The sequence below is a fragment of the Drosophila mauritiana genome, chromosome 3R, assembly GCF_004382145.1.
Source record: "Drosophila mauritiana strain mau12 chromosome 3R, ASM438214v1, whole genome shotgun sequence".
NCBI classification, from domain to species: Eukaryota; Metazoa; Arthropoda; class Insecta; order Diptera; family Drosophilidae; genus Drosophila; species Drosophila mauritiana.
The window spans coordinates 5,749,722-5,774,363 of record NC_046670.1 but is presented as its reverse complement, the minus strand read 5'-3'; the positions used below and the strand labels follow the sequence as shown (position 1 = coordinate 5,774,363).

The 24,642-nt window shown below is 44.8% G+C and overlaps 6 protein-coding genes across 8 annotated transcripts; 2 read left to right on the top strand and 4 right to left on the bottom strand.

Moving 5' to 3' along the window:
- The first annotated feature begins 5,004 nt into the window (after nt 1-5,004).
- LOC117144980 (growth hormone secretagogue receptor type 1) lies at nt 5,005-11,381 on the top strand. Of its 3 annotated transcripts, XM_033310448.1 has the most exons (4): nt 5,005-5,469; nt 5,873-6,035; nt 6,109-6,289; nt 8,115-9,802. In XM_033310448.1, exons 1-4 carry the CDS (start codon nt 5,380-5,382, stop codon nt 9,094-9,096), a joined length of 1,416 nt encoding a protein of 471 aa, XP_033166339.1. In that variant the 5' UTR covers nt 5,005-5,379; the 3' UTR covers nt 9,097-9,802. The 3 variants fall into 3 exon arrangements, with proteins under 3 accessions (XP_033166339.1, XP_033166338.1, XP_033166337.1); XM_033310447.1 differs by lacking the exon at nt 8,115-9,802 and adding an exon at nt 10,286-11,381 and having other exon boundaries at nt 5,376-6,035; XM_033310446.1 differs by having other exon boundaries at nt 5,376-6,035.
- Nucleotides 11,382-12,258: 877 nt separating this feature from the next.
- LOC117142601 (ras-related protein Rab-1A) lies at nt 12,259-15,130 on the bottom strand. Its single transcript, XM_033306680.1, has 5 exons — nt 14,846-15,130; nt 13,754-13,874; nt 13,644-13,691; nt 13,360-13,587; nt 12,259-13,279 (listed from the first exon to the last, which is right to left on the bottom strand). The coding sequence occupies exons 1-5, from the start codon at nt 14,866-14,868 to the stop codon at nt 13,082-13,084; spliced, it is 618 nt and encodes a 205-aa protein (XP_033162571.1). The 5' UTR covers nt 14,869-15,130; the 3' UTR covers nt 12,259-13,081.
- Nucleotides 15,131-15,283: 153 nt separating this feature from the next.
- On the bottom strand, nt 15,284-16,149 carry LOC117142602 (AP-2 complex subunit sigma). Its single transcript, XM_033306681.1, has 3 exons — nt 16,028-16,149; nt 15,822-15,971; nt 15,284-15,761 (listed from the first exon to the last, which is right to left on the bottom strand). The coding sequence occupies exons 1-3, from the start codon at nt 16,028-16,030 to the stop codon at nt 15,486-15,488; spliced, it is 429 nt and encodes a 142-aa protein (XP_033162572.1). The 5' UTR covers nt 16,031-16,149; the 3' UTR covers nt 15,284-15,485.
- A 43-nt stretch (nt 16,150-16,192) lies between these two features.
- On the top strand, nt 16,193-17,162 carry LOC117142603 (isopentenyl-diphosphate Delta-isomerase 1). Its single transcript, XM_033306682.1, has 2 exons — nt 16,193-16,608; nt 16,665-17,162. The coding sequence occupies exons 1-2, from the start codon at nt 16,294-16,296 to the stop codon at nt 17,118-17,120; spliced, it is 771 nt and encodes a 256-aa protein (XP_033162573.1). The 5' UTR covers nt 16,193-16,293; the 3' UTR covers nt 17,121-17,162.
- Nucleotides 17,163-17,176: 14 nt separating this feature from the next.
- Nucleotides 17,177-19,899, bottom strand: LOC117142600 (3'-5' ssDNA/RNA exonuclease TatD). The gene is made up of 4 exons (XM_033306679.1): nt 19,422-19,899; nt 18,560-18,908; nt 18,228-18,509; nt 17,177-18,166 (listed from the first exon to the last, which is right to left on the bottom strand). The coding sequence occupies exons 1-4, from the start codon at nt 19,609-19,611 to the stop codon at nt 18,028-18,030; spliced, it is 960 nt and encodes a 319-aa protein (XP_033162570.1). The 5' UTR covers nt 19,612-19,899; the 3' UTR covers nt 17,177-18,027.
- A 1,444-nt stretch (nt 19,900-21,343) lies between these two features.
- LOC117145491 (farnesol dehydrogenase) lies at nt 21,344-22,344 on the bottom strand. The gene is made up of 2 exons (XM_033311168.1): nt 21,728-22,344; nt 21,344-21,669 (listed from the first exon to the last, which is right to left on the bottom strand). Exons 1-2 carry the CDS (start codon nt 22,298-22,300, stop codon nt 21,490-21,492), a joined length of 753 nt encoding a protein of 250 aa, XP_033167059.1. The 5' UTR covers nt 22,301-22,344; the 3' UTR covers nt 21,344-21,489.
- Nucleotides 22,345-24,642: the final 2,298 nt, after the last annotated feature.

Here is a 24,642-nt window from a genome sequence, read left to right as displayed (position 1 = left end):
TAAAACATGATAACTTGATTAGCATGATTGATTAGCATGACACTGGCTTATGGTCGTCATATTATTTACATAAGTAAATCTCTTTTGGTGAACATTTTAATATTGATTATATAGTACAGCATTTGAGAGTATTTCAAAAATCTTTGAGAGATATTAATCGAAAATTCGCGAGGTACTTTCTAGTTGAGTCAATGTCCCCTCTATTCCTCTATTCTATTTACAATATACAAGAGATCGTAAAACAATAGCTAGTGCTATCTGCGCTATATGACCCACCGACTGACTGTCCGCCCATCGGTCTGTGCAGAATGTGTGCTGTATGAATTCCCATCGCGGGCAAATAGACAAACAAGTCCCAGAAGGTATGGCCAATACGGGGAGCGCAGCGAGACCAGCTGCAGAGTTTCCCGGCCCGCGGCGATGGCGATGGTGATGGCAATGGTGATGTGGCGTTGGCCATGGCGGTGCCAAAGTCCGTGGGCAGTCGCATCTTTGGCCACTCTGTGCGGGGTCCGGCGATAAAAGCCTTCCCGGGCCAATGGCTTATCAATGCCGGGGTCTTGGGTAAATTCTTGCAGCAACAAGCTCCGCTATAAAATTACATTCGTCAGGCGAGTTGGAGCAGGGGGCGAGGGGCTGGGCGGACAGGGCGAATGAGCAACTTGAACGACTTGAAAACAGCAGGCACATTCTCCCGCCAGATAAAGAATTCTAGCTTTAGAAAAACATTAGTTGAACGACCGACCCATACGCAACTGTGTACATTTATACATACATGAACTTACAGCTTAGTCTAACAATCTAAGATTCTATGGCTTCATACAATAAATTTTTTTGATTATACAGAATGTGTATCTTAAATGTTATTCCGTTTAAATATTAATCAGTATTTGTTGTTTTACGAATCATACATTGCATTTCATTTATTCCTTCATGCTTCATTAAAACCCCACTATTTTCTGGCCCTTTGCTGTAAGCCCAGTTCGCTGGCCATTGTTTGAACGTTTAGCTTACTTATTGCGGACAAACAAACAAACAAACAAAGACGTACTAACAGAAAAGACAGACAAACGGTGGCAGTTACAGTTAAGAGTACGCAGTATCCAGTTGGAGGCAAACAGTTGAGATGGGAAAAGGAGGGTTTTCCCGTCGCAGTCGCATAAATAAGTGAAATCGGACAGGACGGACAAAGGAGTTAAAGCTGGATGGCAGAGCCAACATCCTTGACTCCTTGCAGCAAAGCTCACAGAGAGCAATCAGATCCAAAAGTCGCATAGGAAATGGCCGACTTTGGAATCCGCGCCATAAAAATGTAATTCCAAATAGCGTGCCGAATCAGTCAGCACTTTCAATTTAAATTCCTGGCTGCCCAAGCTGACTCTGCGCAACTATTCACTCGGTGAAAAATCATGTAAAAAACTGGCTGAAATATACTATAGCCACATTTTTGTTTAAATTAAAAATCTATTAAATTTTATATCGTGCTCGAAAAATTTCTTAGCATGTGAAGGTCTAGATTTACTATTTTACTTTCTAATTTCTATTGCTTTTCCGAAAAACTGCTTAAATATCTCCCCACTAGCTGATTAATGGGTATCTGATAGTCAAGGAAATTGACTATAGCGTTATCTTTGGCTTAGATTTGTATTTTTAGTGTCCGATTCCTCGCTGTGTAGAAAGTTTTGTACTTTTTCCAACTCTGCAGTAGCCCCAAAACATATTTAAGAAGCTTTAGCCCGTACTAATGTGGCTAATTCGGTGGGGAAGAGAAGAAGGCGACGCTAATGCAGCCGCACTAACGCTGACCCAAAAATAGCCCCTGGCTTAATTGCCATTCAATGGTCAATTAAAGGGACATGACTGTGGGACATGACCATCGACATGTCAATTTCGAATTCGAGGGGTTTCACACAAAGCCAGTTGGCCACCCCACCGGACGGCGTGGCCAAAACATCCACGTTGGCCACTTTGGGTGGGTTCAATTGAAAAACAAGCTTTTGGTTTTACGGTGCTTTGTTCGACTTTCGTCTTTTCGGCGGTGGGCGACGAGGTCCTTGTTTCAGGAATTCAGAAATTGGTTCCACACGAGCGATGATCCGGCATGCGAACTAGTTAGATTAATTTAGCCAGAGTCACAAATACAATTACGAAGTCATTTCAATTTATTTAGCGTGCGACACCCTCGGCGAGAAAATACAAAGAGCCATAGGAGCTGATAGGATGCGGTTGCTTTGGGGGAAATAAATGGGCTCCAGACCGCTTTCCGCAGGATATTTCAGGGACTCAAGGAGCTGACTGCCTGTTAGAAAGTTCGAAATCACTTTGACGGCCGGGCTTTAATTTTTTCGCCACTTTTTTCACGCCTCGCGATTTGTCAAAGTGGCTGCTGGGGCACATCCGCCCATAACCATCACATGTATCCACTGGCTTGACTATTATTGAACGATAAATTGATTAGATATGCGTGTGTCCTGGTGTGCTGGTGTGCGTGGGTGTGTGACAACTTTCTCAGACTTTCCCCACGTCGATTCAGATACTGATACTTCGGCTGCTGATTCTTATTGCCGCCTCAAATTGCCATTTCAATGTTAATTTTATTAGGGTGTCAGCAATAAATTCCGTTCAATTTTAAATACCATAAAAAGCGCCACACCGCCACACCACCACACTGCCACATAAGTATACACACACTCGCATTTGGGAGTCCTTGTACAAGAAAATCCACTTGGCCCCCCGCACACACACTCGCACACTCACACACCCAGCGGAATGCAGGCCAATACGCTCGATTGCCATTATCGCCAGCCGTCTCGAACCTTATTTAAATCACAGCCAAAAATTATGCCAAGATGGTGTACACACAAAGAAATGTCATTATATCAACTGTGTGTGTCCACTTGTGGTAAAATTTCACTAAAAACACGTAGTCCTGCAAGTCCTGTGGGGAATACTATTCATTCAAAGACATTTCAGGCGTGATGGATAGTTCACAGTTCAAAAACCACATATAAAATTCCTAAAAATAGTTACCTTTCAAATGGAATATTCCAAATAAAATGTTTTATTGCATACTTATAGGCACCTCTTCTAGTGCCATACTCAAATATTCAAATTTTTCTATTGTGCGGATTTTCTTTTTGCTCACTCCCACCGAAAGACCGCAAGTTGTCCATCAAATGGACGCTTAGCACTCGAGAACTTGGGATTTGGGCCGAAACCATAAACCGTTTTCAGATTTACATGCAGCTCTCGCATGTTTGTGGCGGCAGTTGTTGGCTTCCTAAGCACATATACATATATATATATATATATATAAGCCTACATTTTGTTGGTTTTTGGTGATGTCCGTTTACCCAGCCATGTGGGCCATATTGATATTGATGGGCCTGGCCACAGCTCTCGGGCAAAAGTTTGAAGCGATTCATTTGTCTTTCTACATGACCAACTCGAAACTTTCGAAACAATTACGCCCAGCACAAAATGGCCAATGGAAACAGAGCCTAGCCAGGGATAATCCAACGCTCGGCATCGTTAAAGTCGCATTTTCTAGCCAAATGTGACACAAACTGCCTTGTTATGTCATTCGGGGGACATTGAACCCACCAACCCATTCCCCGATTCCTGGCCACAGCAAACAGCGTGCACAGCTTGGCTCAGTGCGAAAAAGGACGAGATGCAGACCCCTAGTCAAGAGCATCAAGACAGTAACCGTCGCCGGGAACTGGCCAATATGGTGTGCGCATAATGAATTTATCAAATTAATCAAAATGGCGCTACTCAGGGTGATCCTACACCCCCATCCCACCCACTAAGCCGCAAACAAACACCGGAAGCCTGTGTTTATGCGTCCCGGTGTCCATGGCCACTCCTGTCCACATCCTCGGATGTCCGTTCAAGGCCCTGCATGAGCATAATATAATTAAGCGGGTTGCGCGCCGCAAAGATGGGGATTTAATAAAGCCATTTGGCTGACAACAGCCATCCTCGTTCGCCTGATGAGGATGGAGATGGCCAGCAGACGCCATCGGCGATAATCGCCGTCTGCCGGGCGACTCTGTCACCCGAGATTGGAAGCAAACATCCGCGCCAGGAGCGGCGTTTGGCGTTTAGCAAGGAATATAGTTAGCATTCAACTATTATATTGTGGTGTTTGATGATCAAATTGATGTTCATGATAAAAGTGGTATACGTCAAGAAAAATGTAAATATTTAGAACCTTTTCATTAAATCCCAGCATATGGAATCGTAAAACTGATTGAAGAATATTTAAAAGCGATGATGAAAAATAAATATAATTTAATGTTGTTCTAAAGCGAATGAAGAATCATGAAATATGAACTAAGCTACGGCTAGGAAGTCTCAGGAGAACCCTGTTGGCAATGGAACCCATGCCTCTGTCTCTTGGCTTTGGTTTCGGTCCAGTGCCGCTTGGTCAAGAGTGCCTTCCCAAAGGCGGACGATGAACTTGCTTATGAAGGAGCGGAGATGATTCTCTGCTGGGGCCGGATGCTCTAATGTTATGTAAATGACAGCGGCTAATGAACTTTTCATTCATTATCGTTAGTTAGCCGGCCTGGTCAATGGCTGGTTATTTCCTGATCCTGGCCAGGACACTTAAATACTAATCCCCCATTGCCGTTTCAGCCACTTGAGAGCGCGGACGACAACCGCAAAGCCCCACTGATTGATTTGTTTAATGCGCCCGGATCCGGCGATAGCGGAGTATCCGTGAATCCCTTGGACAACTTAATTTCATTAGCGCGTATTTAAGTGTGAGCATAAACTTGCCGGGCGGGCAATTACATCGGATTTGGCCAGGACACCCTCTCGTAACTCACTTAATTGAACAGCGGGCGGTGGCGGCAACAGCACGTCCCAAAAATCCAACGAGCCTTGATGATGTTGTCCCTGTGATTTCCATTGCGAGACTTACGCTCCCAGTGCCGCAGGACGAGGACGACGAGGACACAGAGGACATTGCTGAGGGGCAGCCACGGCGTCGCTGTGGCCAGGACTGGGCAGCTTCCAAGGCTGACCAGCATTTGCGTAGGCCCGAGGATCTGCCTGTGGCTCCTGCTCCTGGCTCTGCTTCTGCTCCAGACCCAAGATGCACTACCCGCAGCAGCAGCAGCAGCAGCAACATCCAGCGAAACAGCAGCCACGTCGCCGCAGCGGGCTGGGGTATCCCGTGGCGCTCCTAGTGGCGGCCATGGCCCACACCACACACCTAATCGTTTTCCAGCCACAGGACTTGACCACCAGGACAACTCCACCGCAGCAGCCGCAGCAGCAGCCACATCTGATGCTGAAGCCACAGAACCAACAGCAGCCGCAGCCACTTCAACATCAAGCTCCAAGGACGATGGCGATGCTGAGCAGATGCTGCCACAGATTCCGTCGTATATCCGCACAACCGCCATGTTCTTCTGCATAGTCATCATGCTGCTGGGCGTGGTGGGCAATGTGATGGTGAGTCCTGCCTCCTTTTACAGAAAAATGGGCAAAAGCATTTATAATTGAAATTAATTCATTTGGAAAAATGCCTCAAGGGCGCACAGGGTGATTCACCCTTTAATTGTAGATAAACATTTTATTACGTACACAAATCATTATTATCCATACTTAAATTTTTAGCTTAACTTCAATGTTAATATTCTTAATCAGTATTGCAACCAAGTCTATCCGTCTTTGAGTTCATCTGTATGTTCGTCCGTTCGTCCGACTTTCTGTCCGTCTATGTGTCCATCTATCTGTCCGTATAAACATGTTTTTATGTTCCAACTCGATGCAAATAAAGAAATTCGCCAGCACCAGGTGGTTGCTCGTGGCGAGCTCCTTAAGATTGCCAAATCCCAAATCAACTCCGTTGCAGGTGCCCATCGTGATTGTGAAGACGAAGGACATGCGCAACTCGACGAACATCTTCCTCACCAACCTGAGCATCGCGGACCTGCTGGTGCTGCTCGTCTGCACGCCCACCGTCCTCGTGGAGGTCAACACTCGCCCGGAGACCTGGGTACTTGGCCACGAGATGTGTGAGTGGCTCCAGCTCCAGTGCTCCCGGTCTATTTGTTCTCCCCAACCTAATTAACTGCTCTTCCATCCCAGGCAAGGCAGTGCCGTTCGTGGAGCTCACAGTGGCCCACGCCAGTGTGCTGACCATCTTGGCCATCTCGTTCGAGCGCTATTACGCAATCTGCGAGCCATTAAAGGCCGGCTACGTCTGCACCAAGGGGCGGGCCATCCTCATCTGCGTCCTGGCCTGGGGCATTGCTGCGCTCTTTACGAGGTAAGCGATTGGGCTCCTACTTGATTCTCTTAAATTTATTTGGAAACTAGCATTATACTTTAAATATCTTAATTAGTTTGGTCGCTTTTCACCGCATGCTTTTTGGTGTCTGTAGTCCTACATTTCGTATGTATACACACATGCTATTATCCTGTTTAGATCTACTTAGTTTGTGGCCTATATCCGTTTATTCATTTCGCCCAGTCAAGCATTCAGTTCCTCGCTCATTAATTATAAGTGTCAATCGGCGTCATTTTAATGATTTGTGTTTTGTTATTGGGTTTTGCACATTTTTCCCCGTTTTGTTTATTTTCCATTATGACGCGGAATTTCTGGTCTAGGTGTTTGGCCTTTTGTGCGCCATCTACGCTGGCGGCGTGTCCATTTGTCCATTTACATGCTAAACTGCGACTGTCGCCTATCTATTCCATTTCCACTCCTGTTCTGCCACCTCTCCTGCTCCACTCGCTTCATCATTGCCATTGCCGTTTCCATTCCCAATCCCATTCCCATTGACATCCGACGCCTCAAGTTGCGGACGGCTTTTGTCCAAGTTCCGGAAGCTTGCCGTTATCAGCGCCCTGTCATCTTTAATAAGCACCGATGTCCGCTATCATGGATTTCATTTCATTGACACTTTATTATTGTGCGCTCCGTCCAAGGACGAGCGGCGACCCTTTTTAATTTTGCAAATCTTGCCGCGTCCATAACAATGAAATAAACAGCACATTGTCGAGCTGGCCACCGACCCCTCAGCACTCCGGGAGTCATGGGGTCATCTATGGTTGGCAGTTGGGTCCGCAGGACACCCGCCTCCGGGCCGAGACCCATTAATTACGCCACACAAGAAGACGGAGGCAAAAAAAAAACGGGCAAACATTTTAAAACACATTCAAACAGACGCGCCACACGACGCCCATGGGCGCAATGGGGGCGTGTCAAATAGCTGACGCACGTACCAAAACGCCCGGATCATCTTTAGTGGGAAAAAACACGGCCATCGCCTGTTGACTGTCATGGCATTTCGTTTTCGGTCTAGCCAGGGAGGATTTGGGCTGGGGCAGTGTTTAATCAGCGGCTCGGATAACTCAAAATAATCAAATATTTAAACTTGTCTGTTTGCTGGATATATTTACAAAGTCAACAGGGTATATCCCACCATAAGTTCGCCATCTGCTCACTTATCCCCTTGTAAGTAAAATATAATCACATTCATGAAAACTGGAATAATTTGGAAACATTTTTTATTCATTTTTTGTTATTATTATAATTTTGAATGCACTGTGAATATTATATTTGAAATTAAATAAAAGACTGAAGTATACGGTAAAAGCTCTTTTCTAGACAGAAATATACATTTATTCAACTTAATAGCATAGATACCTCTCCCATCTTTTAGCTTAATACCTGGTATTTAATGGTCGCGAAACTCGACTATCCGGTTTTGATTTAAAACCTAATCAATGTTTATTTTGTTTGTAATATTTAATCTATGCTTCAACATATATTTTAAGTGCTGACCCCAAGAAATGAAAAAACCATAAAAACAAGCGGTCAGGAAAATCGCGTACAGGCCAGACTGGTATATTTTAAACTTGAACTTCATCCCTGACTGGGTCAACCTTTCGCTCATCGCCATTCGCTCATCATCACAAACTGCTTCTCTTCCCGCCTGCTGAATCCTCTTCTTTTTCCCGCCACTCTTGGCGTTTTTCTCCAAAATCCAACCGTATCCATTATCCATTATCCACGCCCCCGGTGACCCCGCCACCTGATTACGTTTCTTGTTTGCTTTCTCTCCCCAAACTGCAATATCCCCGAGCAGCCCCATTCTGTGGGTGGCCGAGTACAAGCTGGCCGAGTACATTGATGGATCGTCGGTGGCCGTGTGCCTGACCCAGGCCATCAGCGACTGGACGCTGGCCTTCTTCCTGATGACCATCTCGGTGTTCTTCGTGGTGCCGTTCGTGACCCTGGTGGTGCTGTACGGCATCATCGCCCGGAATCTGGTCTCCAACCGGGCGGCCATGCTGCGCGCCCGTCCCACGAAGCCGGAACTTAGTCTGAAGGCCCGCAAGCAGGTGGTCCTAATGCTCGGCGCCGTGGTGCTGTCCTTCTTCGTCTGCCTGCTGCCCTTCCGCGTCCTCACCCTGTGGATCATCCTCAGCACGGACCAAACGCTGCACGATCTGGGATTGGTGCGCTACTACAGCCTGCTGTACTTCTGTAGAATCATGCTGTACCTCAACTCGGCCATGAATCCGATTCTTTACAACCTGATGTCAACCAAGTTTCGAAGAGGTTTCAAACGGCTTTGCCAGGACGCAGGGCGATTACTACTGGAATTTGTAACGCTGGGAAGAAGGAAGGAAGACTCTTCTCGCGGGCGCAGAGGTACCTTGTCACTGGGCATGGGCACCAATACGAACACGAATACCAACTCCTCAAACGCAACGGCAGCCACGAGCTCCAGCATTCTCTCGAGGAGCTCCAATCGGAGGTGCAGCGAGGATATCAGTCGCACTCGCCTTAAGATCGAGATGCAGATGCCATGTGGCAGTGATCTGGAGGCCATGGCCATGCTGCAGCATTCCACCTTAGGCAAGGGAATGGCCAGGAGAGTCAGTGATAGCCGCCTTATGCCTCTGAGAAACCATCAACCACGACGCCACAAGCCGCAAATAAGTTTCGACGAGGAGGCACTGGAGGAGAATAAACTTGGTGAAGGGAAAATCCCAACAAAGGGTCGAGAAAAGCTCCCTGGAATAGCAGGAGAAATAGTAAATCTGCCCGAAAATCCCCTCTAAGCGAGATGGTCGTGAAAAATCGCCTTTAACCCGTTTACACACTCGCTTCACTTGGCTGGAATGTGCCGATGACGCTGATCCCGATCCCGATTCCTATTCCCGCTCCTGGTAAACACAAATCGCTTCCTGAACGCTTTTGGCAGCCATAATCGATTTCAGTCACCCGCTGACAGCTGCCGAGAATCCCGAATCGTAGTTGGGCTGCCGCCTTGGACATTTCCGTACCAAAAACAATCAATTTTTCGGGCTATTAAACTCGAATGAATGTGCCAAAGATAAATAACAGCAACGACAGCCGAACAGCACTAAAACTACCACTACTGGTCAGGGTTAGGAGTCCAGATATCGACTGGCAGTAAGGGGTAAGCCATTAGGCGGCCTTCGAGGAGCGGAGCTGGCAAAATGGAAATGGCTTAATATGCGTTTGGGCGAACCATCAGGTCGGCGGATAAACATGATTTAGGTGTATTGAAATAGTTTCCGTACGCCGTAAGCCGGACCGGACAAAATGGCCGCCATTACACGGGCGGCCATCACCGGAAGTCGAAAAAACTGTTGCCTACTTGGCGGCGGCTCAGATAAAAAGCTTAGCTCAATATGCACACAATGTCCACATGTAAACACAGCTGTACATACACATACACGCACTCGCACACATAGCCAAATATTAATATTTATATTTGTACGAACATATTTATATACACATATTTACATATATATACTCTGCTTATAAATACAAGGAACCACACGCACACACACACACTAGAGAGTTTGTAAGTAAATAAATTTTTTATGACAACTCATGGCGGGTCTTTTTCACATTACCCCATCCAATAGGAATCTGTAATTTATATAATTCTAAGGAAATCGGACAAATGTCCGTCCTCTGTAAATATACGTATTCGTACCATGCGCGTAGCTTTTTAATTTTCCCACTTTTGTAGAGTAAAAAGTAATAAGTAGCTTGAACCCACACCATCCTGCGAGTATGATGAGTATGAGCAGACGCTGCCGTTTCCGTTTCCGCTGTGTGATTAAGTTGAGTGCTTCGCCCCCGAAACTTTTCCAGTAGTTAGCCGTTGAGTAGCTTTTAAATATTTGTTTGTTTCCTGCCCGCAGCGCGTTAAAACTTTGCAGACAGCGCTAGTCCCTCTAGTCCCCACTAAAACTGATAATATGATTCTTGCAGTCCCATCATCGCCATATCCAGCTACAGCGTGGAGCCCTACGGGGACGGAACCGATGCTCCCGTTTGCACCACCGCCGCCGATGATTTCTGGTCGATCTTCTACTTCGTGGGCTGCATCACGGTGTTTTTCTTCCTGCCCTTCGGCATCCTGGTCCTTCTCTACGCGGCCATCGCGTACAAGCTGCTGCGTCCCAACAACGCCTTCCACCGACCAACCTCCCCGCAGCCACAGCAGCCGACCGGCGGAGCCACCAGTGGCTCCTCACAGGTGCCCAGCACCAAGGGTAACAGCCATCAGCAGAGTAACGGGATGAGGAAGCATCGCAAGCAGGTAATCTTCATGCTGGTAGCCGTGGTGTCCAGCTTTTTTGTTTGCCTGCTACCTTTCCGGGCCTTCACTCTGTGGGTGATCCTGGCCAGCGCCAAGGATGTGGAGGGTCTGGGCATCGCCGGCTACTACAACCTGCTGTACTTCTCGCGATTCATGCTATACCTGAACTCGGCCATGAACCCGATCCTGTACAACCTGATGTCCTCCAAGTTTCGCAGCGGCTTCTGGCGGCTGCTGCTCACTTGTCTGGGCCAGCGGCCACATCACCATCATCGCCACCACTACCATCAGAGGCAGCATCCAATGGCAGGCGGAAGTGGGCGAAATGCGTCCATGCGACAGGAACAGGATGCCGAGGAAGGAGCTGCGCTGGCGGGAACGACCAGTGCCCGCCATCCACGTCGCACTCTCCGCCGCGAGGCCACCTTCTTGATCAACTCCATATCCACCTCCTCGGGCACGGATCGCACCACATCCTCGTCCGCGTGGCGCAGCAACAGTCTGTCCATTTCCGGTCTGAGCGAACGGGAGCGGGGCATTCTGGGAGCCGCCATCATCGGCACAACGGCTGCCACCGTTACCACCGCCTGTCTGCAGGAGCGACGCGCCAGCAAGATCTGAATCCCATCCTGAATATGCACCCTTCGATTCCCTGCCCACTGCCAGCAACCGTTAAAGTATTTAGTTGAATTCCAACAGCAAATAGTCATAGTTTTAGAAAAATTTTGTTGTAAAGACTGAAGTACCTCAGAAGAAGTCAATAAACGCAAGAGAAGATGTTTTTGAAAATCGAGACTAATTTTCTTTGGGCATTGAAAAATTGAAGTTTGCTAGCTTTTAAATAGCATTAACTTTATTTTCCTTCTCTAAAGAAATGAGCTTTGAATTGATCTTTTAGAACAGAAACGAGTATTATGTTTTCATACGATAATTTTCTCGAATCTTTTGTGATTAAATTTGAGTTAGGAGGAAACCATTTGAGCATCCATTAAACCAGCATTTATCTGGAATGAATTAAGATATGTGAAACACAGGAAATCAGAATCTAATGAACTTCTCGGGGATCCTTATCTTGTCCAAATGATAGCGCACTTTCTATGAAAATATAAATGACCTTATACCTTATGTGTCAAGATATAGAAGACTTTCCAATATATCAGCTTCCCAAGATCTGATTACCTATTTTGCAGTTAACATATCAACTTATCGCAGACATTAGATATTTAAACCTTTTTAAATATATTTAAATATTAATTGAGATATTTAAAAATATCTGATTAGACAAATCCCTCGTGATGCATAGAATATATTCTCGATACAACAATTATGCAATATGCAACTTTTAAATTATGCCATAAATTGGCTACCGACAAACTTAAGTTTAACAAAATTACTCCAGATTTAGGAAAGTTATACACAAATCGCCTCGTCCTTAAAGTTTTTGCCAAGTATTTGGGTGTGTACGGATGTGTTCCGGCCATCACTTATGTTTTTGGAATTCTTCCAAAGTCGAGGAATAAAACGAGTCGTTTGTAGGCATCGGTACAGATCGATTTTATTAGACTTAAGAGAAATTAAGATTCAAATTCGGGCGAAAGTGAAAACCGAAACTAAAGTGTGTCCTTGATCCCAAACCTTTCAATTTAAATACGCACACGCAATAATTTTTATTAAACTTCATCGCTATGTCGTCATTATTACACTAATTATGTGCCTAAACAAATCCCTTGTGTCACATGAAAATTCAAACGCACAATCGCTCGACGTTAATTCTAAAAATGTTCGTTCGGTTTTGGGTTCGATTTACATAAAATTTCAAGATGACTGAGACAAGTGACGATCACGTTCGCTAGAGATAATATGTTTAGAAAATTGTATTTGTAATTTAAACACATACATATGTATACATAGTGGTAAGTAGTAGCTGACACAGGACAAGTACAATTGCTCCTGCCGTCGCCTGCGCTCAAGTAATGTGTAGTTAATAGTACATATTAGTTTCGGTATTGTTTCGCGCTGCTGTGATAGGTAACTTCTTACTGTAGGTTAAAGTAATATTAGGTTAATTGCTACACCGAATTTGCTTGCTTTGCACTACTTATGAACAGAACTGCGGAAATCAGAGTGACGGTTAGTATCAGGATCGATGTCCTTGTTGCTCAAGTTTAGTTGGGGATGTCTGAAGTCTGGAGCGGGATCTGGATCTGGAGCTGGTTGGCTACGTACCTAATACATATTTGCTTAAATTGTTTATCGAATTGGATCACGGTTAGGATCATACAAACGCACTACTCGTCATTCCTCACCATTATTGTTATTACAGAATTAGTTATTATAATTACGATTTCGTGGATCCGCCATCGGTTTCGCTTGTTTTATTATTATTGTGTGGTTTCCGTTTTAATTTATTATATTTAAATTTTGTTTAATTGTATAATAAAATAATGATTCACAATCAGAGTTATTCAGCAGCAACCGGATTTGGTGTTTTCCACTGGACGTCCTTGATCGATTTTCACTTTGCTAGCGTTGTCAGTGGCGCTGGACGGCGGCCCGACGCGATTCTTGATCTCCGCCGCCATCGTCATGAAGGCCTGCTCAACGTTGGTGGCGCTCTTGGCCGAAGTTTCAAGGAATGGAATGCCTAACTGGGCGGCGTACTCCTGGAGTATCGAAAACAAAGACCCAGTTTAGTATACACATGCATCTATAATTCCCACGGCTAAAACAGCATTATACGCACCGCAGCTGTGGTGTGGTCGACTACTTTCTTGGTGGTCAAGTCGCTCTTGTTGCCCACCAGCAACTTGTTGACATTCTCACAGGCATAACGCTCGATCTCCTCCAGCCACTGCTTCACATTGTTGAAAGACTCCTGGTCCGTGCAATCGTATACGACAATGATGCCATGGGCTCCCCTATAGTATGAAGACGTGATGGTGCGGAAGCGCTCCTGGCCAGCAGTATCCCACTGTAAACAGACTAATTAGCTCTGGACTAGATTGCCTCTGGCGTCTTTATGCTTACGATTTGCAGTTTAATGGTCTTTCCGTCGAGTTCTATGGTCCTGATTTTCTGCAAGATAAAGGTTTATGAGTCAGACATAAAGAGTTTTCACAAATTTCCGGCTGGCTTACGAAATCCACTCCGATTGTGCTGATATAGCTTTCTGTATATGTGTCATCGGCAAATCGCAGCAGAAGACAGGACTTTCCAACGCCCGAGTCTCCAATGAGCAGCAACTTAAAGAGATAGTCGCTGTGGATTGGGAGATAGTAATTTAATGAAATAAAATTGTGCTGCGATGTGGAAATAGTTCAGGCACTATGCTGAAACATATGAAACTTAAGAGATATCTAAATGAGACTGAGTATGCATATTTGAGAAAGAATGTTTAAAATCAGAGATTATAAGTTTTAATACATTTGAAAGGAAATAAATTAAATGGCATCGGAAGGTCCTATTAGTTAGCAATCATTGATTTAAACACAACATTTAGAGAGGTGTCTTGTGGGCATAGTTTAGTCGGGTAGATACTAATATATACATAAAACCGGTTTGGTTTAGGCTTATCTTATCATGCTATGTCCAACATCAACCCCCAATTGTTGAGTGATGTGCGATAGTGTTCCAATCCTCTGCACACATTTATGCTGGCGATTGGAGGAGGCTTTCTGGAGAGTGTGAACCAAGATCGGTTCAGATTTAATTGCCCTGAGTGAGAGCGGCAATTAAGTGGCACTGGAATGGCCTTTGATTACGTAGCACTGCGCTGGGGGTGGGAAACGCTCTCCACGCAGGTGACTCATCCGCCCGCCCAGCGATTGGGCCCGTCAACTGGGATCTGCCTGTATATATGTGTGGACTTTATACATATGCAGATTCCGAGGAGAGTAATCATTTCAACGCGCTTTTCATCGCCTCGCCCGGGGGCTCTACATTGAAATCCAGCTGAAACACACAGTTTTGGTTATGGTTTCGCGATTGGGGCGGTTGTTAGGTCCAAGTGTATTTTTTGTTTTCAGCAAATGGTCTGTTTTTTGGAGTTGCCAACGAGGGCAAAAGGGAGTGGAGTGGGGCTGCTCGATAATGAATGGGAATGAAACGTAGCAGAAATGACGTCGCAGAAAAAATAAAAGAAACTATTTTCGAAGGCCAGGTAAGGAAGTGGAAGCCCAGTCACCGTTTCTACTCCAGATAACTGCGCATAATTGTTTGTGACGACTTACTATTCCGGATTCACAGATGACATTTTCTGGCTTTTTCACAAGATTATATATTTGCCACGAACAAATATTCGATTTCTGGCCCTGGACTGGCTGATGTTTAGAGTGTTTTTATTCGACTTGCGCGTTCCGAATTACTGGAAATCGACACGCACTCGGCTTGTGTTGTGTTTTGAAGTTCGCTATTGTGATTATTGCAGCGAATTTAAATGGGAAATACGTTTATTTCCACAAATTCGACGGCCGAGAACGAGAACAATGGCGACTGAAAAAATGACGAAGTGGCATTAGCGGTAGTGTTGGAAAATGCGCGGGGCCCTCTTCCAACCAGGGCTGCACATTCACTTGCCACCGGAGGTGAGTGGGCGGAACCAAAGAAGAAAATATATGGATTATTATCGCAAATTGACCCCTAACACACCCCATAGAAAAACAAAAAACTTAACTTTTGCATACAATCTCTTATGGTACATCATTTGTTTCTAAACACGGCTTTTAACATTTGAGTGTTTGCATAGAGAACACATTAAAGATAATAATAATAATACGCGTAATAGTATATGAAAGAAGATTCGATAAGCGGGTGTAGCGCCTGGGGGAATGCATCTGGCAGATCCGATATACATATGTATGAGTTGGGCCGCTACTCCAGCGAATTTAGCGTGAGCAGCTGTTTGAGCACCTTCGTCTGCGAGGTCTCCCGGATCTCGCCCGCCAGGAACATCTCGTCTACCACACTGTACACCTTGTAGAAGTTGAACACCAGATCCAGCTCGCACACGTTATGGAAGTATTCGTTAAGCACCTCCACGAAGTTGTGAATGGCCTCCAGATAGCACAGGTTGTTGTCGTTCACGTCCACGCAGATGCAGAAATACAGACCCGCATAGCGTCGGTAGACGATCTTGAAGTTGCGGAACTACAAAGGCAAAAATGTGATAAAAGGGTACTCCAAGAGGACATACGGACTCGATCCCACCTCCACAAAGTTGGTGTGCTTGGCATCACGCACTGTGACCACGGCATGCACTTCCTCAATCAGTTTCTGCTTCTCGTCGTCATCGAAGTTCATGTACCACTTGGCCAGGCGAGTTTTTCCAGCTCGGTTTTGTATAAGTATGAATCGTATCTGGGCAAATGGAGGGTCAAATAGGGGTCTAAGCTTATAGCTGGCTAGTTGCTTACCATTTTTCGGGAAATTGGTTAGACCGTTTCCTGCTTATTTACAACTTTTTTTTGTTTCGACAACGGGGGCGAAAAACTGATTATGAGCAAATTGTGTATCACTGGGACCAGGGCTACCACTACTGCTCCGGAACAGCTGTTTCCTCGGCAGTGTTGCAAACAGGTCGCGCAGGAAGCAAACGAGTTGGCAGCCCCGCGCGCTGTATTACGAAGTTTCACTTTCATATTTGTTTTGGCCACCACTCCAAACTAGTCATTTACCAAAAATGTTGGCCTCTCGCTTGAAGCTTCTGCTGCCCCGCATATCCTGGCTGCGCGGTTGCTCTACGACAGCGGTGGGCCAGCAACAGCAGCGCCAGGTGCCCACGGAGTTCGCGGTACACGATCCTCTGCAGGCTCACGCTCTCAAGGAGCAGTGCATCCTGGTGGACGCCAACGACCAGGCCATTGGGGCCACCTCAAAGGCAGACTGCCACCGTGTGCATCCAGAGACGAATGATGTTAAGCTCCATCGCGCATTCAGTGTTTTTCTCTTCAATTCCCAGGGAGAGATGCTAGTGCAGAAGCGATCGTCTCACAAGGTGAAATTCTAGGGGAATCCCCTCATTACAAGGTCCATAATCATCTGTATCCTTAGATAACCTTCCCCAACACCTACACCAACGCGTGCTGCAGCCATCCGCTTTACGAGATCGAACAGGAACGCCAGGAAAGCAACGCCCTGGGCATCCGTGTGGCCGCTCAGCGGCGTCTCAACTACGAATTGGGCATTCCCACAGAGGAACTGCAGCCACAGGACTTTCGCTACCTGACCCGCATCCACTACGCGGACACAGGCGACGGCGTGTGGGGCGAGCACGAGATAGACTACATACTGTTCCTGCAGAAAGACGTGACGTTGCGTCCAAATAGCAACGAGGTCAGTGAGGTGCGCTACTTGCGGCGCGATAAGATCGACGAGGCGGTGGCCAAGTTTAGTGCCCCGCTGACACCCTGGTTCTCTCTGATTCTGCAGCATCGATTGAAACTCTGGTGGGACAATTTGCACCAGCTGGAGCAATTTGAGGACTTGAGTAATATTCAGCGCTTTTAAGTGTGCTAACCAACCAAAAATACACGTAATGACGTCTAAAAAGGGGCTTTTGTTCGTTTGGGTTTCAAATTCGCTTTATTCAAATGGAAAATAGTGTGTGTCTGTGTGCGGACAATGGGCACAAAGCGGATTTTATGCAACCTCCGCGGGTCGATCAGTTCAGTACAACGCTTTTGTATATGTAAATATAACAATATATAGTTTGTATAGGCGCACGATATTCAATATGTTTCATAGCCTAACTAATGTGTTTGTATGTTGAATATCATATAACTATTTAGCTTTTAAAATGATCACATTACGTTTCCCATAATCATCATCATCATCGTCATCGTCGCAACAAGAATAAATATGTACAAAAGTACGACTACAAGCTAACAGAGACACGAACTAAAAGTATTGATTCTAGCCTAAATACAGAAGAAACAAACAAAAGACAAGCTGCAGCATTTAACATTTAAATCTATCGCTTCGGGAGCGAATTTGAAGCGCGCGCTTCGAGGCGTGAAGTGCCGACCCCGTGTGAATCCGGAGTCGACGTTCACGAGGCACCACCTTGGCACCGTTTCTCTGGGTACTCGAGTAAATAAAGCAATTGCTCGGAAACTCCAACAACTTACAGCTAGACCCTGCAAACTTCGATCGATAATTTGCACCTTTACGGCAGGGGGTGAATATATAGTTATATACGTATACGTACTTTTCGCATGCAATGGGGGTCGTATTTGTGGATGTGTGTATGTGTGGGGATCAGGATAAGCGCTTCATCCCGAATTCGATTAGTGATTAAGGCACATAGGTATGAGTCTATCGTGAATCTCAGGCTCGTTCAATCTATAGATACGGGTTTAAAGCTGCTGGGTGGCACACTTTGTCGTTCAGTTCCATGTGGCTCCTTTACCATTTTCTAGGACAAGCCAAACAGTTTCAGGGCATTAAAGGCAGTGGCCAGAGCCACCTCGTCCGGGCTTTTCTTCATAAAGGCGGCTATCATCTCTACAATGGCGGGCAAACTGCACGGCTCGTTGCGTTGGAAGGTACAATATCTAGAAGGTACTTTGATCTATTAGAAGATTGACCGAATATGGGACTTCGTACTCCGCCTACCTGTGTAAGTACAACAATGAGCGTTCGGTGATGCCAGTCTTCACGTGTTGCGGCAGCTTGGAAGCCCTTGTGTTTGGGTACATGAACGGAGCATCCGTCTCCACCAGCAGTCTGTCCAACGGCAAAGTGCCGTCCTCCAGCAGGCGACGAACGCCAGTATCCGATTTGTCCTTGCACAGGTAGCCCGTCAGGCTGATGTAGAACCTGCGGTCTAGGTACTTAAGCGCCTCCTCGGCGGTGCCCATAAAACCTCTGATGATCACAGGCGGAAGATTCTCGATTCTGTGTAGGGAAACGTTAATAGTTTTGTAACCCACATCTACGGCTCTTACTTGTCTAGTATTTCGAGTAAATCGAGCTGAGCCGACCGCTCGTGGATCAGAAGAGGTTTATTTAGCCGGATGGCCAGATGCAACTGCTTGGCGAAGATCTGCTTCTGGGCGTCCGGTTCGGAGAAGTCCCGCTGGTAGTCCAAGCCGCAGGGGCCAATCGCCACGCACTCCTGCGCCTGGGCGATGTGCTCCAGGTCGAACCACGTGGCCGGCTCTTCCACGATGGACTTGGAGTCGTGCGGGTGAATGCCAGCAGTTGAGTAGATTATGTCGGGATAGATGCGCGAGAGGCGCAGCGCTTCCTTGCTCGATTTGACCGAAGTGCCGTGAACCATTAATTTCTGAACACCTGCAAAAGGAAAGGCGGGAGAAAGTTAGTGCAACGTGCACTGGGCTACAGACTTGTTTGTGTACCAAAGAGAAAATATGTGACTTCTGCTTGCTAAAGATCAGATACTCTTATCAGCTGTGGAATGTTTCCCTTTAAGTAAATGTATTTAAAAAACTAATTTTTTGTTGAATAACAAACCAAATATTGTGTTGTTATATACATAAATCTAGCATTAATTTCTTACGTATATGTACAAATTTAAAGATTCGTTTAAAAATTAAAGTATATGCAAATATGTTTTTGTTGACATCTTGGTTATTTGGTTTTTGAAACTCAAGCTACGTTCCCATTGAATTCGTAATGCCATCTCCCATGCATACATATATCAAAACACAGGCACACTTGTTGCTCGCCAATAGCCTGACCTTCTGGTTGTCTGGGTGTTTTCACAGCCTCGCCCCAGAACGAAGACACTGCCCGGGCCTTATTAATTATGCCTGCACATGTAGTATCTGTATCTGGCATACAAACCTGCGTCTCTGGCTCTCTGCACCACGGAATCCAGATCACGGCTATACTTTTTGTTGGTCAGATTCGCACCCACGTCGATGACGATCAGGTTCTCAAAGCAGTGCTTCATGTCCAATTCCAGCTGATCCTCCAGCAGCGGGGCCACGGGGGCCACCACCGTCTCCTGGGGTGTCTGTTGACTGGCGTCCATGTTCTGGATCGGAATCTTGGATCTATTATCGACGAAAATAGCTTATGACGCAGGCGATGGATTGCTGGGCTGCGACTGTGTGCGTGGGTAATTCAATTAGCTTGTTTTTGAAGGCGCAAGGAAACGCGACGGCGGTGAAAGCCGTGAAATGTGTAACTAATGAATTTATTGCAATTTGGAAGAGTTGACCAATTCGGCAATCAATGGTCTTAAAGTTGAGAAATATTAATCTAAAAAACAATCCCGACACGAACTACAACTGCTGGCTAGAGTTGAACAACGTTCGCAGCACGGGTCAGTGCAGGTACTACGCTCTTTCTGCAATCGATAGTCGGAATCGATACGTAACAACAAATTATATCGTGTTTAAATTTGAATTGTTATCAAAATCAATTATTATCTAATAAAATTCAGTCAATTTCAATTTATTTATTTCATTTATATTGTAGAGTTCAGAACATCAATAGTAACAGCTTAAGACAAATAAATAATTATTTCACAATATCTTTCCAGAAGTCGGAAAACTAAAAATAACTAAGTCAATTTTGTAGTTTTCGAGAATTGTCCTTGTGTTTGGGTGCTGTAAATCCTAAGCCCACACACTAGTACCGCCCCCTATTCTAGTTTTATTTAAATAAACGAACAAATGAGAATGTTTTCATTATTTGTATTTTTTCCAAACACCTGCAAGATTATTTAACTAAAACGATTCATTGCATTCGAGTGCAATTGTTTATTTATTTGAGTTGGCCCACACAAAGCTTGTTCATTTTCTTACCAAGAAACAAAGGATTACACAAGTTCGACCACGGCTTTATCGTGAGTGTTCACAGCTTGTGAACACAGCTTTATGCCGGTGTTCTATGACACTGATTATTTCCGTATCTACAATGGTCAGCAGATGCTCTAAGCGGGGAAACTTATTATAATAAATACAACCAACCTGATACTTCCAACAGGTGTTTTATCTTGGGTTCCCTTGGTGAAAAACTCCTTGGTTCTGCATTGTACTCATTGAAAAATGGTATATAGAACGGTATTGGTATCAGATCATTCGAGATTCCCTCTATCATAATGTTTTTACTCAACATCAGCACCACCCAAACTCTGATCTATTCAAGAAAAAGTATCCAAGCTGTTCCTCATTAGTGACATCGCAGGGGTATAATGGAAGCGAGCTTGCTGATCGGCGCGCAGTGAGGAGTTCAACTTGTGGAGAAAGTTCTCCCTTTTCGTTGAAACTAGCCACCATCACTTCCTTGCCCATCAGCGACAGACAGCACCCAAGTTTAGCGACTTATCTTAACTTTATTTAGACAGCTGTCTTTCGGCAGTGCGACGTGTTTTCAAATTAATTCTTATCTTTTGGGTAAATTTTTGAAATTATAAGCATAATCATGTCTGGGGTGGATTGACTACCTAATAGATAATTCCCAACATCGCAGTATCATTGGAATTAATTGGATTTTTTTGGTCTGAAGAGATCATTAAAAATTATTTCCTGAATAATAAATTCCTATCTACATATGTTGACTCCCTAATGGATAAATAATCGCGAGGGTGTTTGTCTAGGTAAATTTTGATATCAAATATTCTTATTCAAAATGGGTAGATTAAGATTTATTACAGATTGTTCATCATTAAAAAAATGTTCCCGATGAACAAACGGGTTTAATAGAAAGGCGGCTTGAACGTTGGGGTAACCAAAAACCAGTTGAGCCCGGTTTCCACGTTGAGATAAAAAAGCGACCTTGGGTGTATTTTTCTCTATTAATTAAACATGTTCATTTGTTATTTGTTTACACTGCTATTGAAATGATATTTGTGTATTTGTTCAACTAGAAGTGCATACTTGGCGTTCGTATCGAAGTGGTCACTTCAAAAGCCCTCACCAACCGGCTTGATAATGAGCTCCTTTATCTGGACGGTTGGGGGCGTCTGGATGCAGTAGGTCACCGCATCGGCAATATCCTCCGATCGCAGCATGGGCATGCCAGTGGGTTGCTCCCAGGAGCCGGCTTCGAAAATTTCAGTGGCCACGACACCAGGGCTGATGCTCTGAAATGCGTCCATCATTAGAAGTACTCATACGAACTGAAAGAGCTAGGTCACTTACCGTGATCTTCGTTTGGGTGCCCTTCTTGTTGAACTCCTGGCGCAGGATTTCGGTCAAGGCGGTGATCGCGTGCTTAGAGGGCGCGTACATGTTCAGGCTAAAGCCCTCCACGGCCGGAACGGAGTGGCCCACCACACTGTTGATGACCACCACATGACCGTCGTTCACCTTGCGGCGTTGCAGCGATAGGAACCATTGGCGGGTGCACCAGGTCACTCCCAACACATTCACGTCCAGAATGGCACGTACATCAGCGGAATTTTCCGGGTCCGTGATGTTCATTTGACGTATGATCCCGGCGTTATTGACAAGCACGTCGGCACCACCCAGCGTACGATCGATCCAAGCGAATGTATCGATGACCTGCTGCTCATTGCTGACATCACAGGGTCGGGTGTGGAAGCGAGCAGCCTGATCGGCGGGAAGGGAGGACTTGATATCCTGGAGGACCTTCTCTCTCCTGGCTAGGCCCACCACTACCATTCCCTTGGCCACCAGATCGCGGCAGCAGGCTGCTCCGATTCCGGCGCTGGCACCAGTGACTACGGCAACGCGATTCAACCAGCGGTTCATGGCAAGTCTGTTCGATGTGGTTTCCCAATGGAGACTAGGTTCAATCTCAATTACTTTATACCCTACGTCGATGTTAATCGGTTATCAATTGGCGGAGCTTTTTGGTGAAAAGTTTACACACAGATAGCTTCAATAAATCTAGTCGAATTGGGTTCTCGAGAGCCGAGTGACTAGTCAAATTCTTAAGTGGAATTCATTTTCTTCAAGATAGCGGCACCATTACCAATTATGATCGTTATCTATGGATGACTTTACATTTATACCCATCAAGAACATTCTCCATCGTTATTTCGATTTGCGATTAAATCAGGTTTGCCCAAAAGTATTCTTCATTTCAAGCCAACTTCTAAAATATTTAAAATCGATTGTAGTCCATTTGCAAAACGTAAATAAGGCCCCAATTAAGATATTACCACATCAGTTTAGTTAGAATTTTTATTTATTATTTCTGCTAACATGCATGTATCTTTGGTGTTAGTTCTATGCGATAAATATACATATATATGTCTGCATAACACATATATTTACATATATAATATTGTGTTGCCATTAATGCCATGCTTTTGGTTTAACTGGTTAACGCGCGATCTCTGTTAAATATTTTATGTTTTTTGTTTTCCGCATCGGTAAATAACGAACATAATGCACATGCATGTGAGTATGGGTATGCTCTACGTTTCAAAACTTTAAAACCTAAAGTTCAAATTGGGGTATTCGATAAATATTACTTTGCTTAAATCAGCCTGCTCGCAACTTTCGGGTTCTTCTTTAAGTGGAATCGAAAGCGGGAAAGGACATTCTATTGCGCGCCCTTCGTACTTGCAGCATATAATATGTATGTATTTGTATAAATGTAATCTCTTGTTTACTAGACGTTGTTGTTCGCTTCTGTGGCTGCTTGCCACATACTGCCAGCTTGTGAGTCGCTAGGCCTATATAAATATATTTTTGTATATTTGAAATATATTATTGATATTCCTCATTGTAGATGCTTGCCTTACACTAAGCGCTGGAGTTTTGAACGGGCTGTGCATGTCTTCTACTTTTCGATTTCGGATCGGGTTTACACATATGTAGCTCCCCAAGTACCTGAACAGAGAGCGATGAGTACGACTAGACTAAATCTCTGATCAGATCGTTCTCGGTTACACCAAAGCCAATTAAAACTCTACCGATCAGCGCCTAATGCAATCGAAGTATATAAAGATATATAACGTATGCTTTATACTTGATATATTCTGTATACATATAAATATTTACTTGTTCGTTACTTGACAGTTATAAAATTTTGGCTAACAATAAAATTGCATAGTTAATCGTTACGTTTAGTTTCATAGTTTTACCATTGATTCTGCCTCTTTGCGCTATCCGTTAAAATTTTATTTCGTATAGTTTAAAGTTTATTGGTGTTTAGTGTTTAACGAATTTGAGTTCGATTATTGTTTGCTTCTTTGTTAGTTTGTAGTGATACGTTTAGTGCGAAATCTTTGACTGCTTTGTGCTCACTTAGCGGACAACCTACTCCTTCGTCCTGTTCTAATCCTAATCTAGCCCTAATCCCTAGACTACTCCATTCCCCCCTAATCTACTCTGTCCCAGCATGGTCAAGTTTTACTTTGTGCGCGTTCGATGCCCTCACTACATCTGCTGCCTCTGGTACCTCTGCCCATCGATACCGAAGCATCGAAATATCGAAATAGTCGGCGATTGACCGATAACAAAGCTTGGATGGTGTGCCAATCCTTTTCGTTTTCACTCGCCTTCCGGTGCATTGCGTTTACTAACCCATTTCCGCTGCTGTGCCATTTCCGCTGCCGCGACTCAGTTGTGTAAAATTCTAATAAAATTGATTATTGTTGTTTGATAGATACACGGCGTACGCGCAGACATACGCTTGTATTGCATATTGCTTATTCCAAAATCAATATAAATATATATGTATAAATTGTAAGAATTTCCATACAAAAATTTAGTAGGTACGTTACTTTAGACCTCGGTGTTATCTCATTTTGTTTTGTTTTCGTTTCTCAACTATGATACTGGACTTGCCCGTTTCACTCACGTTCGCCGTCGTACAAAAAGTTTAGCTAAGCTATAATAACCCCTTCGATTCCCACGTTGTTCCGCCCACTCTTAACCAAACTTTTCGATATAGCAAATTGCGAGTACAAACAATCTTAAAACTGCGTAACGGTACATATAGGTATTATATAGCCATAGCCAAGGAGTAGTTCATATTTTGTGTAGTACCTCTGAAACACGTATAAAACATCTATTACCTATTAGGTCTGTGGGGAGTGTCTTTTGTGTACTCTTTCTTCTGTATTCTGTGGTGTGTGTGT